At 33.6% G+C, this 15,479-nt stretch overlaps 7 protein-coding genes across 7 annotated transcripts; 4 read left to right on the plus strand and 3 right to left on the minus strand. All coding sequences in view use genetic code 12, as the record gives it.

Annotated features, from left to right (window-relative positions):
- Positions 1-1,653: 1,653 nt before the first annotated feature.
- Positions 1,654-2,622, plus strand: J8A68_001860 (opsin family protein; the record flags this gene model as incomplete). Its single annotated transcript, XM_049405549.1, has 1 exon — positions 1,654-2,622. The coding sequence occupies one exon, from the start codon at positions 1,654-1,656 to the stop codon at positions 2,620-2,622; it is 969 nt and encodes a 322-aa protein (XP_049264867.1).
- Positions 2,623-3,223: 601 nt separating this feature from the next.
- J8A68_001861 (uncharacterized protein) lies at positions 3,224-4,072 on the plus strand (the record flags this gene model as incomplete). Its single annotated transcript, XM_049405550.1, has 1 exon — positions 3,224-4,072. One exon carries the CDS (start codon positions 3,224-3,226, stop codon positions 4,070-4,072), a length of 849 nt encoding a protein of 282 aa, XP_049264868.1.
- Positions 4,073-4,952: 880 nt separating this feature from the next.
- Positions 4,953-5,513, plus strand: J8A68_001862 (uncharacterized protein; the record flags this gene model as incomplete). The annotated part of the gene is made up of 1 exon (XM_049405551.1): positions 4,953-5,513. The coding sequence occupies one exon, from the start codon at positions 4,953-4,955 to the stop codon at positions 5,511-5,513; it is 561 nt and encodes a 186-aa protein (XP_049264869.1).
- A 194-nt stretch (positions 5,514-5,707) lies between these two features.
- On the plus strand, positions 5,708-6,205 carry J8A68_001863 (signal recognition particle subunit; the record flags this gene model as incomplete). Its single annotated transcript, XM_049405552.1, has 1 exon — positions 5,708-6,205. The coding sequence occupies one exon, from the start codon at positions 5,708-5,710 to the stop codon at positions 6,203-6,205; it is 498 nt and encodes a 165-aa protein (XP_049264870.1).
- Positions 6,206-6,670: 465 nt separating this feature from the next.
- On the minus strand, positions 6,671-8,019 carry J8A68_001864 (uncharacterized protein; the record flags this gene model as incomplete). Its single annotated transcript, XM_049405553.1, has 2 exons — positions 6,671-7,778; positions 7,997-8,019. The coding sequence occupies 2 exons, from the start codon at positions 8,017-8,019 to the stop codon at positions 6,671-6,673; spliced, it is 1,131 nt and encodes a 376-aa protein (XP_049264871.1).
- A 1,627-nt stretch (positions 8,020-9,646) lies between these two features.
- Positions 9,647-13,495, minus strand: ROA1 (Roa1p; the record flags this gene model as incomplete). Its single annotated transcript, XM_049405554.1, has 1 exon — positions 9,647-13,495. The coding sequence occupies one exon, from the start codon at positions 13,493-13,495 to the stop codon at positions 9,647-9,649; it is 3,849 nt and encodes a 1,282-aa protein (XP_049264872.1).
- A 1,256-nt stretch (positions 13,496-14,751) lies between these two features.
- Positions 14,752-15,188, minus strand: J8A68_001866 (uncharacterized protein; the record flags this gene model as incomplete). The annotated part of the gene is made up of 2 exons (XM_049405555.1): positions 14,752-15,018; positions 15,081-15,188. 2 exons carry the CDS (start codon positions 15,186-15,188, stop codon positions 14,752-14,754), a joined length of 375 nt encoding a protein of 124 aa, XP_049264873.1.
- Between the last annotated feature and the right edge of the window lie 291 nt (positions 15,189-15,479).

The raw sequence follows: 15,479 nt of genomic DNA on the forward strand, positions 1-15,479 counted from the left end.
ATACGACAATCAATTTGGTTATGGAAGATGCGCTACTAAAAAGGTTGAAACAACTCACTACCACGGATATTGAGACACTCAAGCACAAACACCGAAAGTCTCCCAAGTAGCAACTATTCATATTAGATTCAATTGCAGATGTGTAAACAAATCCAATCCGAGATTCCCATCAAGCAGATTACGAATATTTTGAAACGGTAGCAAATTTGCTCGGTTTGAGTCATCCCGAATTGTGCCGACAAAAAATACGCAGAATGACTACACTCATGCTGATCGCCATCATTCAAACTCTTCCTCTAAATCAACATCCTAGCCGAGATACGAAACATACTGAAAAGGTTTATTAAGCCATTGTATGATCTAGGTGGAATCGTATGATATTGACTATTGTCATAGTCCATGCGCGTTTTCCGAATAGTTCCATTGTCACGATATTTTTTTCTCCAAGTTTGACCGTTATATTTTTCAAAAGTGATTCTTGATTTGTGATACACACGGCAAGGCTACGGCTAAAGAGAAAGGCTGCTCACCACTGACATATCCGTTGGAGAAATGTTTGAAAAGGATATCATCGGATGATGGGGACCGACAAGATATGTAGAAGCGATGTCACTTGTATTATATCATGTTTGACACCTGCAGATCCGTACGTATGAACGGTTCCGAATTAACGCGGATAGAATGATACGGATGTTTATTATTCAAGACAAAGGCCGAATAAGGATATGGTCGAAACATTCCGGTATTATTCACCGAGTTGAACATTAATAAACCATTTCTCTCGTGATTTCTAAAAAAATTCTACACGAGTCATTATTCTTGAAGAATCTTGATGACTTATTGCATTGTGTGGTTTTTACAAGTATCCTTATTTTTTTTTTGCATCCGTAACTACCGTATTGACATTTTGCTTTCCCGAAAAAAATCCAATTCCACCGTGAGTCATGCCTGGTGATTTGCAAAACGGATTATGTTACCGATTTGACGTGATACAAGTTCTGCATTATGTATCCTGCACCCACCACTTTAGGAAGCCATCCCTAAGGCAGTACAATTACATCTAGAACATAAGATTTGGTGATCAATGTAGTTCCCAAAGAAATTGAAACATGAAAACGTTTGTAATCACAATGGATCAGGTGGAGAGATTTTTCTTTGATTTAAAACTGAGGGGACATAGGAAAGCACGGCTAAACCAAAATAATAATGAATCATTATTGTAGAATAGTAAGGAAAGTAAAAGAATTCTTACCGGAAAATTAAGGATAGAACGGGATTAAATTTTATTTTTGACATGTGCGTGATCATGTCTAAATTTTTTCTTAATTATTTACCTAAAAAATAATTTTTTTTTGCATTTGGGTAATCAGGAGTTAAGTTCGGTTGCTGGCCCACCAAAGCCAATTACTAATGAACTGATTAATTTAACCCTTATTACTTTGAACTTGCTATTTGCATGATCAACTTCTGAATGGAGAAGATTCAATGGGGTATAAATATCTGTTGAAACTACCCCTATTTCCAATTGAAATATTTAGATTTCTGTTTTCTTTCTTTTTTATTTTTATTACATCATTAGATTAATTTCCTTCACACAGAAATTTTTGCAACTTTTCACAAAACACGATTTTTAGAATTTATTATTAATAAGTAATGTACATTGACGAATTAGTTAAGCGTAACACCGCTGTCAATATTAACCCCCCTGCTGCAGATATCAATATCCATCTTACAGAACATGGTAGTAGTTGGTTATGGGCTGCCTTTTCTGTTTTTGGTGTGCTCATGGTTGCTCATGGGTTTATGTATAGTTTAACTAGTGTTAGAAAGAGTGGGCTTAAGAAGGCATTGTTGACGATTCCATTATTTACCAATGCAGTTATGACATATGCATATTATACATATGCTTCCAATTTAGGTAACACTGGTATTCCTGTTGAATTTACCCATGCAGGTACTGGTGTTAGACAAATCTTTTATTCCAAGTTTATTGGTTGGTTCTTGGCATGGCCATTGGTTTTGGCTGTATTTGAAGTCACCACTCATACTCATTTGACTGCTAATGATGACACTGATTTAATTTCCAGATTTATTTCACTTTTCCTGGGCTTATTTACTAAGTTTTTGGCTATTGAAGTTTTTGTCTTGGCTTTATTGATTGGTGCTTTGATTGAATCATCTTATAAGTGGGGTTATTTCACTTTCGGTGTGTTTGCTTTATTGTTTGTTATTTATTTGGTTAGTGTTGATCTTCACTATTCATTACGTGAAACTGTAAAGTCAACATTTGGTAATTTCCTTATTATCTTTGCTATTGTTGTTTGGGTCTTGTATCCAATTTGTTGGGGTTTATCTGAAGGTGGTAATGTTATCCAACCAGATTCAGAAGCTGTATTCTATGGTATCTTGGATTTAATTAACTTTGGTCTTCTCCCAACCATTTTAACTTGGATTGCTGTTCGTAACGTTGATGAAGAATTTTTCAGAAATCTCGGTCACTTCGGTAGAAGAGATGCCTCTCCAGCACAAGAAAAGGAACTTGACACTACTCCAAGACACTCCGGTGATACTGCTGTTGCTCCAGCCGGTGTTCCTGCAGTTAGAGACGAAGAAGAAGTTTAGTTGGGTGCTTTTTGATTTTCCATTGAGTGTCAATGGAATATGATTTGTATTGCATGATTTTGATGACAGTTTATGACTTCCCCTTAATTAATATTTGTTTTTTTGTTAGTATTTATTCATTTCTATAACAATTTTTCATTAACTGTCAATTGTTTCTTAATATTTTAATTAATTTATAGTTTATAATACTTTAATTTAAAGTTTTGTTATAAAGCTTTTGCATAGAATATGAGGGAGTTGAGTAGTTGCAAATTAATAATGCGCCAAATTTGCAGCAATTTTTTTTATGTGGTGTTGAGATTAGACAACTCACACGACCTTTGTTTTGATTTTGATTTTTTTGCTTCTTTATTTTTCTAAAGGATTCTTTCATCAATTGATTTGGATCTACAATCAATGAAGAAAAAAAGGAGCCCTGATAATTTAACACATTAAATTTTCTTCTCCTTTTAAATTTAACAAAAGTTATTGGAATTTTCATTATCAGTTGGATACAATAATTAGATAACCCTTCCAATTGAACTAATTTAAGAAGCTAATTAATTTAGATTGTTAGTAACCCCCCCTTGATTCCGAACATTTCGAACTTTGCCATCCAAAGATGTCTTCCAACACCGCATCAAATGCCAATAGCACTCCCCTTAGACAACAACCTCCATTACAACAATTGATCACATTAGCAAAGACACAACAATTCTATTGGTTCTTAGGTCATGTGTTTGCTGTATTATTTTTCTTGTTGAGTACTATTACTGGATTTTGGAATCCACGTTCATCAATAACATATTATCGTTTTACATTATTATCAATTATAATCACTTATATAATTGTTATTAAACAATTATATTTTAGAAAATCAGTAGTAATTTCAATAAGATTATTACGTGATGAAAATGTTCAATATTTAAGTTTAGCCGTGGTATTTTATTTAACCAGTTTTAAAATAGGAATAATTGGAGGTAGTCTTTATTCATTTATAATTTTTGCAATTTTCCATATTTTGAATTATTTCCAAAACCATTTATTACCAATTGTTTTACCATCTAGTATTGCTGCTCAACAAAAATTAAACTCAATGATTAATAGATTTACTCAAACTTATAATCAACCAGCTTTAGTTGCTGCATCAAATGCAGAAATCATGTGTTTATTACTTTGTGGATTTCAATTAATTCCAACTGTTTTAATCAATTTATTAATTAAATGGGATATCATTACCACTTTATTTAGATTTGTTGTCTTTGGAGTTGTATTAGCATTTAATAAGTTTAGATATGATGCTAATCAATATACCAAAGCAGTAATTGATCAATTTGATATGAAGGCTAAGCAATTATTATCTACTAGATTCCCTGCTTATTTACCTAAATATGAACAATTAAAGAGTCTTGTGATTGGGAAATATATTAGTAAGATTCAATTACCAAAGGAACAAGCCAAAAAGAAGTAGACAGATTCTGAGGGTGCATCTCTATGTGTACGTTAGGCGCATGATATTTTGTATAGTAGTAATTTTTAATAATTTCCATTGTTTCTACGATCATATGCGTCATAGATGATCTCCGTGATCACCATGACAAGTAAACAAGGTTGTTTGAATGTATAGGTCAATATTAAGAGTTTGAATTATAAACGTAAAGTGTAATGTAGAGTATCATTGATAGATGATATAAGATCTGCCCGCGCATGTTTTCAGAAGTGCTGAGAAGATGCTAGGTAGGTCAAACACTGGAGGACTCTTTAAAATTCATAAACTTTGAACCAAAATGATTGGATCAACTTACGAATCGTCCAAACAAAGGGATATTTTAGAACATTATAGCGCCTTCCACCGCAAAAGCTTTGAGCTTAGTCTTCCGTTGACATTCATTTTCTTTGAATTTTTTAGAAGCATCAATAAGATACTTGAGAAACATTTTGTCTAAGACTATATCAGGTTGCTTTCAAGATATAAACTGTTCTTACCTATTCTTGCCCATACTCAAAGAAGTGCTTAGGATGGATGCTATCAATTTTTTGCAGCCACATATGTGGAGCGTGGCTAAGAATTGACAATTCCTGGAAAGGGGATACAATTATAAGATGTGATAAATCTAACATCTATAAACGATGAGCTAGCATCTAAACAGCCAATTGGTTCAAGCCAATGACTTAATTCCTTGAAGGTTGACTTTATCTACCTCATAATGAACTTTTGGTCAGAATTGATCCTTACACTACCTCTTCTATCAACTCCGAATTTATTGCTCGCTTTCGTCGGTCAAAAGCCAAAAAAAAAATCAAGTCTGGTCACAAGTTTCAATCACCATAGAGAAGGACATCATTAGACAATGGCATCTGGAAGTACAAAGAAATTGGCAGTCGCCAACACCAAGACATTAAACCAACTTCATTTAATAACCCTCATAATCAACGTCATTTCAATTTTTGTAATATTTGTATTCAAACGTCCATCATCATATAAACCATGGTTAATATTATCAATACCAAGTTTTATAATTGAATATAATTTAGAAAAATCAGGTCGACCAAAATATGTGACCGAGGGTAGTGGAGTCCAAAAATTAATTAGATCCGGTGATGATATTCATCAATCTGGGGGATTGTTTGAATATTTCTTCGATGTTGTTTATTTGACTTGGGGATTTAATATTTTGATGATTGTAATTGGAAGTAATAAAATTTGGTGGTTATATTTAATTATTCCTGGATTTGTAATTTATAAATTATATGGAATTGTTAGTCCATTTTTATTAAACAGAAAAGGTAATGCACAAGCTGTAGGTGAAGATCAACAACAACAACAGCAGCAACAATCAAGTGGTACTTCTAAACGTCAACAAAAGTTACAAGCTAGAAGAGAGAAGGGTACTGCTGTGAAATATAGATAGATTTGTTTTACAGGTTATTTATCTAATATGTAAAAAATTTGTAATTTCTCTTTTTGAACTTTTCTTCATGTTAAACTGTAAAATTTAATTTATAGAGAAAAATTTAATCGACATTTATAATTTCACAACTTACTGGCACAACTACTTGGGTAAACCAATAGACATCAGAAAAGCTTTATNAGATAAATCATACAATGCCAAAGATATCAAATATAGATTCATTCATACAATTGTCATCTGATTTATTGGCAACATATCCCACAACCACAACCTTATCAATAACATATTCCAACATTGCCAAAAAGAAGCAATCAACCAAAGAAGGTGACTCCAGTATTAAGAAAAAACAACCAACAAAGAAAGCAAGCCATTCCGTCAGTTTTAAACTCTTCGAACCACATACTGGGAAATGTATCAAATATTCCACATATAAAATCAAAGAATTATCCAAGATTTTAAATTTTATTGGACCTAGAGGAATTCATGATTCTAATAATTTACATGTTTTGGGATTGAGTAGTTTGATGACGAATGTGAAATATGAGGCTACTGAGGATGAAGGAACTCCCGTGCCTGAGGTTATTAAACAGGAACAACAAAGGGTTGAGAAGGAAGGTAGTCCTTTGGTAGCGAAGGAGGGAGGTGCTGGTGCTTCAAAGAAGAAGAATAAGAAGAAAAAGAAGAAGAATTGAGTAGATGTTATATAGTTGTAGTATTAGGCATATAGGAGAAGGGATAGTATAATGTATAAAGTCATGTTACCAAAAAAACACTTACAGCAATATATATTAGAGAAAATCTACAAAACTAAATAAACTTAATAATAATAAACAGCGAAGGAAGCTAAAACAATCTAAACATTTCATACCACCAATAAAGAAAAAAAAATACACACACACAAGCACACAAATACACAAGAACACCACATGGTGAGTGGGGCAGGGGGGTTGTTGGTTGCTTCGACCACCCTTCCTTCTGATAGGGAACAACATCTCTCCACTTATTCATTCATTCAATTATTATTATTATCCCAAGTTTCTCTATCAAAGTAAAATATAAAAAAACACGTTAATTAATTAATTAATTATGAACTAAATTTATTCAAGGGAAAGATATTTACCAAATTGTGAAGGAAATTGAGCAGTCCAGCCAAATAGTCATCTGAATAAGCTCTTAAATCTTGAAATAAGATTACCTCTTTTACTAACTGCAGTTTTTTCCTTCTTTGGACTTGCGGCAGTAGTTGAAGAAGCAGCCGATCCAACTTCTGGACTAGTTGGATATCCACCTGGAATCTTAAAATCACCAGAAGAAGAAGTAGTCTTATCTTCAACTTTAGCTTGAAGGGTAGATTCGGAAGTTTTGGAAAGTAAGGCTGGTTTAACATCTTGAATTGAAGAAACTGGACGGGTGGTGGTTGTGGCTGGAGTATTTGAAGATAATGTGAATTCATCATTATTCTTATCAGCAGATGATTTTGTAGTTGGTGGGACATTTGATTCTTGATCTTCTACTAGTTGTTCTGGTTGTTCTTCTTCTTCTTCGGGATGGACATTTTCATATTCAGAAGAAGATGGAGGTAATGAAACTGCAGCAAATGAAGAGGAGGAAGTTAACACTTGAGATAAGTGTTGTGGAGCAGCAACAGCAGCTGTTGCAGTGACGCCGGCGGCACCAAGAGCAGAGATTGGAGCTACTTTATCATCAAAATCGGAAAGGATGTCTTCTTCAGTAGCAAAAGATTTTGGAGATTTGATTGAATCAATTTGAACTGGTTCTTCAATTTCTGGAGTTTCAACAACAACTGGAGCTTCTTTGATAGCTTCAGCAGCTGGCTCTTCTTCTGGTTCTTCTTCTTCTTCAACTTCTGGCTCAACAAATTCTTCTTCTGGCTGTTCTTCAGGTTGTTCTTCAACAATTGCAGCTTCTTTTGGTTGATCTTCAACAATTGCAGCTTCCTTTGGTTGTTCTTCAACAATTGCCGCTTCCTTTGTTTGTTCTTGTTCTGGTTGTTCTTCAATCAATTCATCAGCTTCAATTATATTATTTGAGTTACCACTTTCATCAGTTTCAATTTTGAATTGTTCATTAGTAATCCAATCATTATCATTAATGATAAATTTGAATACAATATTTTGTTTATCAGCAACTTTAATTTCTTGGCTATAACCATGATCTAAATCTGTCTTTGCAGGAATTGATCTAGACCAATTATCGAAATTACCAGTAATTTGAATGGATTTAATACTACCATCAACGGATGGCCTATATAATTGTTAGTATATGTTGTGTCTTACAAAAGGAGGGGATTGAGTCAAATTGAAATATTTTAAGGGATAATTCTAAATCAAAAGAAACGGCTGCCCTTTTTTTTCCCCTGTTGCTTATCTGTCTCTGTCAATTTGTGTATAATGAGTTAAAATAACACAGAGTCAAACATCAATCCAACGACTTAAGTAGCGGTAGCAAGTAGTAATACATACCAATTAATAGTATAAGAATACATTGTAGTTTTATTGGATGATCTTTAAAAGGAAAGAAAGAAAGAAAGAGAAAAGGAAAATAAAAAAAAAGATAAGAATAGAAATATTTAAGAAATAAATAAATAAATAATTTAAGGAGCTTTTTGAAAAAAAAAAAATTATTTTTTTATTATGAAAAGTTTAAAATAATAAATAATAAATTTTAAAAAAGCGTGTAATTGTTCAACTAACCAACCAACCAACCAACCAACTACAACAAACTAGGAATTGATACTATAAAGACAATTTAGAAAATGTGTTAAAAATTGTGGTAATTAAATAAATAAATAAAATCTAAATCAATTTAAAAATAATTTTTTATTTTTAATATTTTTTTTTTGGTACAATTGTAACTTAACTCATCACTTGTACCAGTTGTTAGTTTACGGAACCTTTATTTAAACATTCTAATATCTCTCCTTTGATACAGTTCAAGATAAATGTTAAATCAACATGCCTACTATCGAGAGAAATTTGATAAGGAATTGAGGGGTTTTTCCACCAAAATTGAACTCATCTAGTTATCACAATGTACAGTAGTGTCCACATATTCAGGAGGAACCGGATGCGATGCCATTTTGTATGCATCGAAGAATAAATTCCAAGAACCTAAACAAAGATGTACTATTTTGACGCGTGTCACAAAAGATTCCAGGCGAAAATGATTTATTTATTCATTAGATTTACACACATGGCCATGGGAATTCATTTCATAATTATACTAGGTTAAAGTATAATGACGATAATTAAACCCTCTCAAAGTAAGAAACTTCAACATTCAGTACCTCTATGTATGTCTCTCATTTACAAAATATTCTTAATTGTGATACTAGCCGTTTTATATAGTTCTCTTAACCTGTGTATGTGGTAAAGTGTGTGTGTATGTTTTTTCAAATGAATCATCTTTAAAAAATAAATTTAGTTGTTCCCTTTGTTGCAAACCAAAACAAACAAAAACGCAATAAAAAATAAAAAATCTTAAAAGTGGCAACAATTTTCTTTTTTCTTAGTGATATTTTGATTACATAATCAAAGGAAATTACACAAATCTACAACTTGGAATTGGAATTGGAATTGCACTAAAATTACCCCGTGAGGCTCATGTCTTCGTTTTTCTATTAATAACTTGATCTACTTGTCCTGTTCCATTGCTTAGTCTAGAGGTGGACACAAAAAAGCGTCTATTCTCTTTGGATCAGCCGTTTCAAATCAAAACATGCCGACTAACACACTTTTGGCCGACTGAGAGTGTGGCGGTAGGTCCCAGCAGATAAACTCATTCAGCATGAAAGATACTCTATCGATATCTTCCAGGTTTCTAGCTGTAGATTAAATACGAAAACCACCTATAGTAGAGCTTACTGAATCACCAAACCCCCAATACTTTCCGTTTGAGCCTACAAGCCGAGCTTAACAACAACTGCTTTAACTTTCTGCAGTAACTCTTCCACTTGTCATCATTTTGTCATCATTTTTTACAGCCGATTCTTTTTTGGTTGCAAAGTTTTTATTTTACAACCACTGCAGTCAATCAACCATTAACTATTACGCAAATTAATTAAGAAAAGCTTCTAATAAATAAATAAGATATACGCTATATACAATCATCTCTTAATTGAACCATTTGACTCTAACATAGATAGAACTAACCGCAATGAAACGATAAAGAACCAAACATGCAACCAATCCTCCAATCATAGAATAAATATCGGCCAGCAAATTATAATACTCCAAAACATCTTCACCAGTCTGGAATACACATTCATCCAATCCTTCACTACATTCAAACATTTGGTCTTCAAATCCCAAATTTGCACAAATTGCAACAGCATATTTCATTGGATTTATAAAATTCATAGCCCAAAAGAATTGTGGCATATGTAATGACATAGTACCACCCATAAATATAGCAAACATGACAAACATAGCCAATACATTAGTTACCACTCCCATATGATTAAAGACACTACTGACAAGTATACCTAAAGATTCACCACAGTTTAACGAAACCACTGCAGTTGAAAACATGGCAAAGAACATTTGAGGAGTTCTAGGTAATCCACAAACAAATACAATTAATGCTGAAAAGAAAAAACTGGGGATGATTTCAGTTGGTAATTCATTTAAGAGATATGAACCAGCAAATTCAACAACTCCATATATTCCATCCTTATATTCTTGATAGAACAAGTTTCTTTCAAATGGATACAAACTAATATTATTCACTAAACCGGCGAAATATAAATTAAGCACTTCTTGGATTAATCCTAATCGATTACTTATACCTGCTTGGGTGTTTCTTAATGGAGTGAAAAATAACGTATGAATGATTGTCAAAAAAATGGTTTGACCAGCACGACTAATGACAACATCTTTAGCACGATATGAAGTAATTATTTGACGTTTAACAATAGTTGGAAATGTAATGAAGAAATGCAATCTCTTGTGATAATATTCTTCGATATTAATGACATTTCGAATATAGCAATCAGAAACACTAGTTTTAAATTCTTCGTTTTTATTATGAAGTTGAGATTGATTCCTAACGATCCAATTATTCACTAATTTATCAATACGCGACTCAAAATCAAAACTTGATTCATCACCACTTTTGGAAATTAAATCCAAAATATAATCAGCCACATTCCCATCTTTAGGAGTGTGATAACCCAATCCACCCAAATATTTAATAATACCCTTAGAAGAACCATTATAAACCACTTTTCCTCCACGACTCAACAAAAGCAACGATCCAAATTTATAAAACATAGCTTCACTAGGTTGATGAATAGTTAAAATCACCGTGGTTTGATTATCCCTCGCCAATTCATCCAATAAACTCAAAATAGTCTCTGCTGTACTTGAATCTAATCCCGAAGTAGGTTCATCCAAAAATAAAATCTTAGGTCTAGATAGCAATTGAATTGCAATTGATACTCTCCGTTTTTCTCCACCACTTATACCCTTCAAATATTCCGATCCGATTGGAGTTTCTGCACAATCTACCAATCCAGTCCTTCTGATTAATTGATTGATAATGTTTGGGATATTGGGATGGTCCGATTCAGGTAGTCTTAATCGAGCTTGATAATATAAGGTTTCACGAACGGTGAGGTTTTCGATTAAGGAATTGTCGGTTTGGGTGACATATGCTGAAAGTTTATTCAATTGTTGTCTGGTTAGAAGTTCATTATCATTGAGATAAATGTTTCCCAGCGATTGATATTTTGAGGATTTCGATAATCGGTTGGATAGGTAGTTTAATAATGTGGTTTTACCACTTCCAGAAGGACCCATTATGACATTGACTTTGTTTGCTTTGAAGGTGGCATTTATTCCACATAAGAGAGGTTTGAATGGTTTTGACTTGTTGAATAATGTACCTTGTTTGACCAGGAGATTAATGTCGTTGATGCTGATTTCAAAGTCCAATTTCTTGTTGGGAGTGTCTTCCTTTTCTGTGAACGCTGTTGTTTCTTCAGTTATTTGTGTTTGATGTTCATGTTGTTCATGTTCATCTTCATCTCCACCAATCTTGTTCTTTCTTGTCTTTGCCATACCCACATCATGAGATCTGAAATAGAATGCCAATCCGGACAAGACAAAGAATCCAATCATCCATCCAATCAAAATACCAATAGGTTCCCCGATCCATCCAGTAGGAAATCCCAATATCGCCAATTGATACTCACCAGTATATTCCTGACATCGAATATCATCAGAATCAAATGGACAATCACCTTTCCAATTCGTAAATTGATTGGAAGTTAATGCACCGAATCCATACCAAAAATAAGCAATATATTTGGTCCATTTAACATAAACCGGCATCGTCTCAGCATTGACAAAATATCCACAAGCACTATTTTGTAATTGATAAAAGATATTAATAATCAATGAACTAATGGCAAAATCAGGCGCTAATGAGAAACAAAGCATTGAGGATCCCATACAACATAATTCAACAATCATGACAATTATAAAATATATCCCAAATCCATCTAATCCCCACATGAAATAAGTCACAACACTGAAAATTATCGATATTGGTAAATCCTCCACTAAGAATTTTCCTAATCTTCTCGAAATTATAAATCCAGGAATTGACACCCAATTCTCCAGATATTCAGAATAAAAAACCTTCCCATCGATATTATGTAATCTTTCGACTTCGAAATACATAGGACAAAATCCAACCATTTCTAATGTGACATATAAGGTCGATATTAAGGATCTTATACCTGCAAGATCATGTTTTGGTCGGAAAAACATCCAACCGGCCGTAATGGAAACCACGATAGATCCAAGGTTTAGGACTAATAGACTTTGATAATCTCGATAAGAAAGAAGGAATGTTCGACTGGTTAAGATTTGAATCTCTTTCAAGAATGAAATATGATTCCTCCTATCTCTGGCGAATAGTTTTAGATTGTGATGAAATATGGAACCATCATCGGGATTGAAATCAGCTTCGGTAGTTGGATGATTGGATTTCCAATTCTGGACGAGTTTATTGATTCTTGAGATGGTTAATAATTCCGCTTGTTTCGAGGTCGTATCTTTGACTGATAAATCCATAATTTGATCCATGATTGTTTTTTTATGATGAGAATCTGGGGTGGTGGTGTTTATGAATTCAAGATTATTGAAGTATGTTTCGGCATTGGTTAAATTCCCATAATAGATCAATCTACCTCCACGAGTCAATAAACATATCTTATCAAATAATTCACAAATTTCGGGTCTGGGTTGATGGATAGATAAAATGATTGTGATTCCATAATTGTTGGTTAATTTATGAAGTAATTCAACTAGTTTTAAGGAACTGGAGGTGTCTAATCCAGTAGTTGGTTCATCCAAGAATAAAATTGCCGGTTTGGATAATAATTGAATTGCTAAAGAGACTCTTCGTTGTTCGCCTCCAGAAAGACTAGTTGCTTGGCTTGAAAATGAGGAGATTATACTATTCTTGAGATGTGATAATTCTAATACATTCAATATAAACTCAATCAAATTGTTCTTTTCGATCTGTGTGACGGTGGAAGGTAATCTTAAATCAGCTTGACTTTTCAAGGTTTCCAATATCGTTAATCCGGGTAAGAAGTAATCAGTTTGCAATAAATATGAATGAGAAATTGATTTATGATCTCCAGTGATATAGTTCACGGATCCTGAAAAGCGGAGTTTCTTGTTGGTGATATTTGTTCGTTGTGATAAAGTGTTTAACAAGGTGGTTTTACCACTTCCTGAACCTCCCATAATTGCCATAAGTTGACCGGCTGCAAGGTCAAAGTTAATGTCATTTAAGATCTTATGAGATTCGGAATTGGTTGAGGATTCTAATTCATCTTCAAGGGGTTGTTGTTTTGGTATTTGTGATTTAAGCGAGACTGATAAGTGTCGTACTTTCAATCCTACTCTTCTATCAGGATCTATATGAAGTATGTTTGTACCTGTCATATTCGAATGGGTTTATTTCTTGCTATGGTTATGTTTTTCTAACTAAAAGAATGAATGAAACATATGACATAAATGTTAAACTGTTATTAACAGGAATATAAAATGAGATAGATCATATTTTATATACATACATTGGATTAATCATCAACTAATGGCTTTAAAAAAGTCATGAAAAAAATCAAAAAATATTTGAAAATTACGCAAAACTTATTTTTAAGGTTTCGATATGCAACCCAATTGTCTGTGCCAAGCAAAAGCGCAATTACTTCCTAAATCGGATGGCTTTTATTCCAACTTTGCTGTTGGAACTACACAGTAGAAACGGGTACAAATTTGGTGCTAGTTGACGAGAAACTAAATCCTGTCCAATTACAATGTATAATATCCAATTGTATTTTGAAACATGGGGGATAACGACCGAGGGGAAATTGAATCATTCAACCAATCAGTGTAATTCCAGCCAAGATTTTTTGTTTGGGCAAAGCCTGCGCCATGTGCAAGTCTTTTTGGTGCACAAAGCTGAGGGCCTGGCGGTATCGTCGTCAATAGTTCCAAAGCTGGATCATCGATATTGCAATATATCCATGGCCTCTCTTCTCTGACGTAATAGTCGTAGCTCTAATACATGAATCTTCTCGAAGCATAATCCACCCAGCTTTTGATTTCGCCTCGTCAGAAATTCCGCCCTTTTGTTTTGTCTGACAATGCCATTTATTCAAAATTGCGCTTCAACGTTTAAAAATAAGGTGTTACATAATAATTCTTGCATAAAAATTTTACGCTGCTTCCGTTCCGATGGATTTGTGTCTAATTAAACTGGTTATAACTTGCGAGTTTTTCTTCCTATCTAGTCTTCTTGCTAGATTGCTTGTCGGAATTTCTTCCAGCATATGTCCAGCTTCTGCATTGCTTGTCGGAATTTATTATCGCAATCAGGAAAGGAATTCCTCGCCATCCTAAATCAGGTAATAAATTCCCGCGGATTTTTTTGACCTTGTGTCTCACAAAATCAGCTCATGTCTTGAAACTAATCAAACTTCAAACGTTCTGGCAATAATTAACCAATTCCAGAATTCATGGGATTGAATCAGAAGTTCAATTATGGTAAGAAAAGTTCTTTATGTAATACTACATTTTCCAAATTTGTCCTCTTATACCTCGCTGTCAACTAGTTTTGAAATCGTACAGAATAATAATGATTACATTTATGAATATACCTATATATTACACTATCTAATGTTCATCAGAGACTAAGCTTATTTCTTTTCCAATGACATTCTTGCTAATTTCAAGACACCTTCTTCGGAGTTGGCACCTCCAATGAATCCTGCAGCATGAATGAAGATACAACCCGCAACACCACTCTTTTGGCTTAATTCTTCATCTCTTAATCCTCTTAATTCTTCTGGAAGACCTAATCTAAATTCAAAAGATGATGAGGTAACAGAAACAGTAGAAACTCTCCATTTATCGGTAGAATCCTTGAATAACACAAACTTGGTAACTCCTTCAGAGTTGTTTTCCTTTTAAATGGCATATAAATGTTCCTTCCAAGGACAGGATTGGGTTAAGACTAAGATCTCACCTGAACGACATCGAAACCTTTGTCAAATACTTCTTGAACAATGCATTCAGCAGGTAGCCAACTTTTACCGTATCCTTCCAAGATAGATAAAAATACGGAACCCATCATTCCACAACTCTTTAAGAAGTGATCTTGAAATTGACCAAAATGTATCTAAGGTAGACCTCAACGCAACAGGTCTAAACTAGAAATTAATTCGAAAAAGAGGACTTCCCGGGCCTTATTGGAATACTACAGAGAGTGGTATTCCTATACCATCAACATAGTCTTATTCTTCATTAAAAAATACAATGCACACCTCCCTAATATTGCCAGGTTATCGGACCAATAATCTTTTCGATGAAGTTTAACCAATTATAATTTAGAAAACTTTTAAGCTTTTTGTTATTTTGCTACTAG

Source organism: Hemisphaericaspora subhashii (genome assembly GCF_019202705.1).
Source record: "Hemisphaericaspora subhashii strain CBS 10753 chromosome Unknown scaffold64, whole genome shotgun sequence".
NCBI lineage: Eukaryota > Fungi > Ascomycota > Pichiomycetes > Serinales > Debaryomycetaceae > Hemisphaericaspora > Hemisphaericaspora subhashii.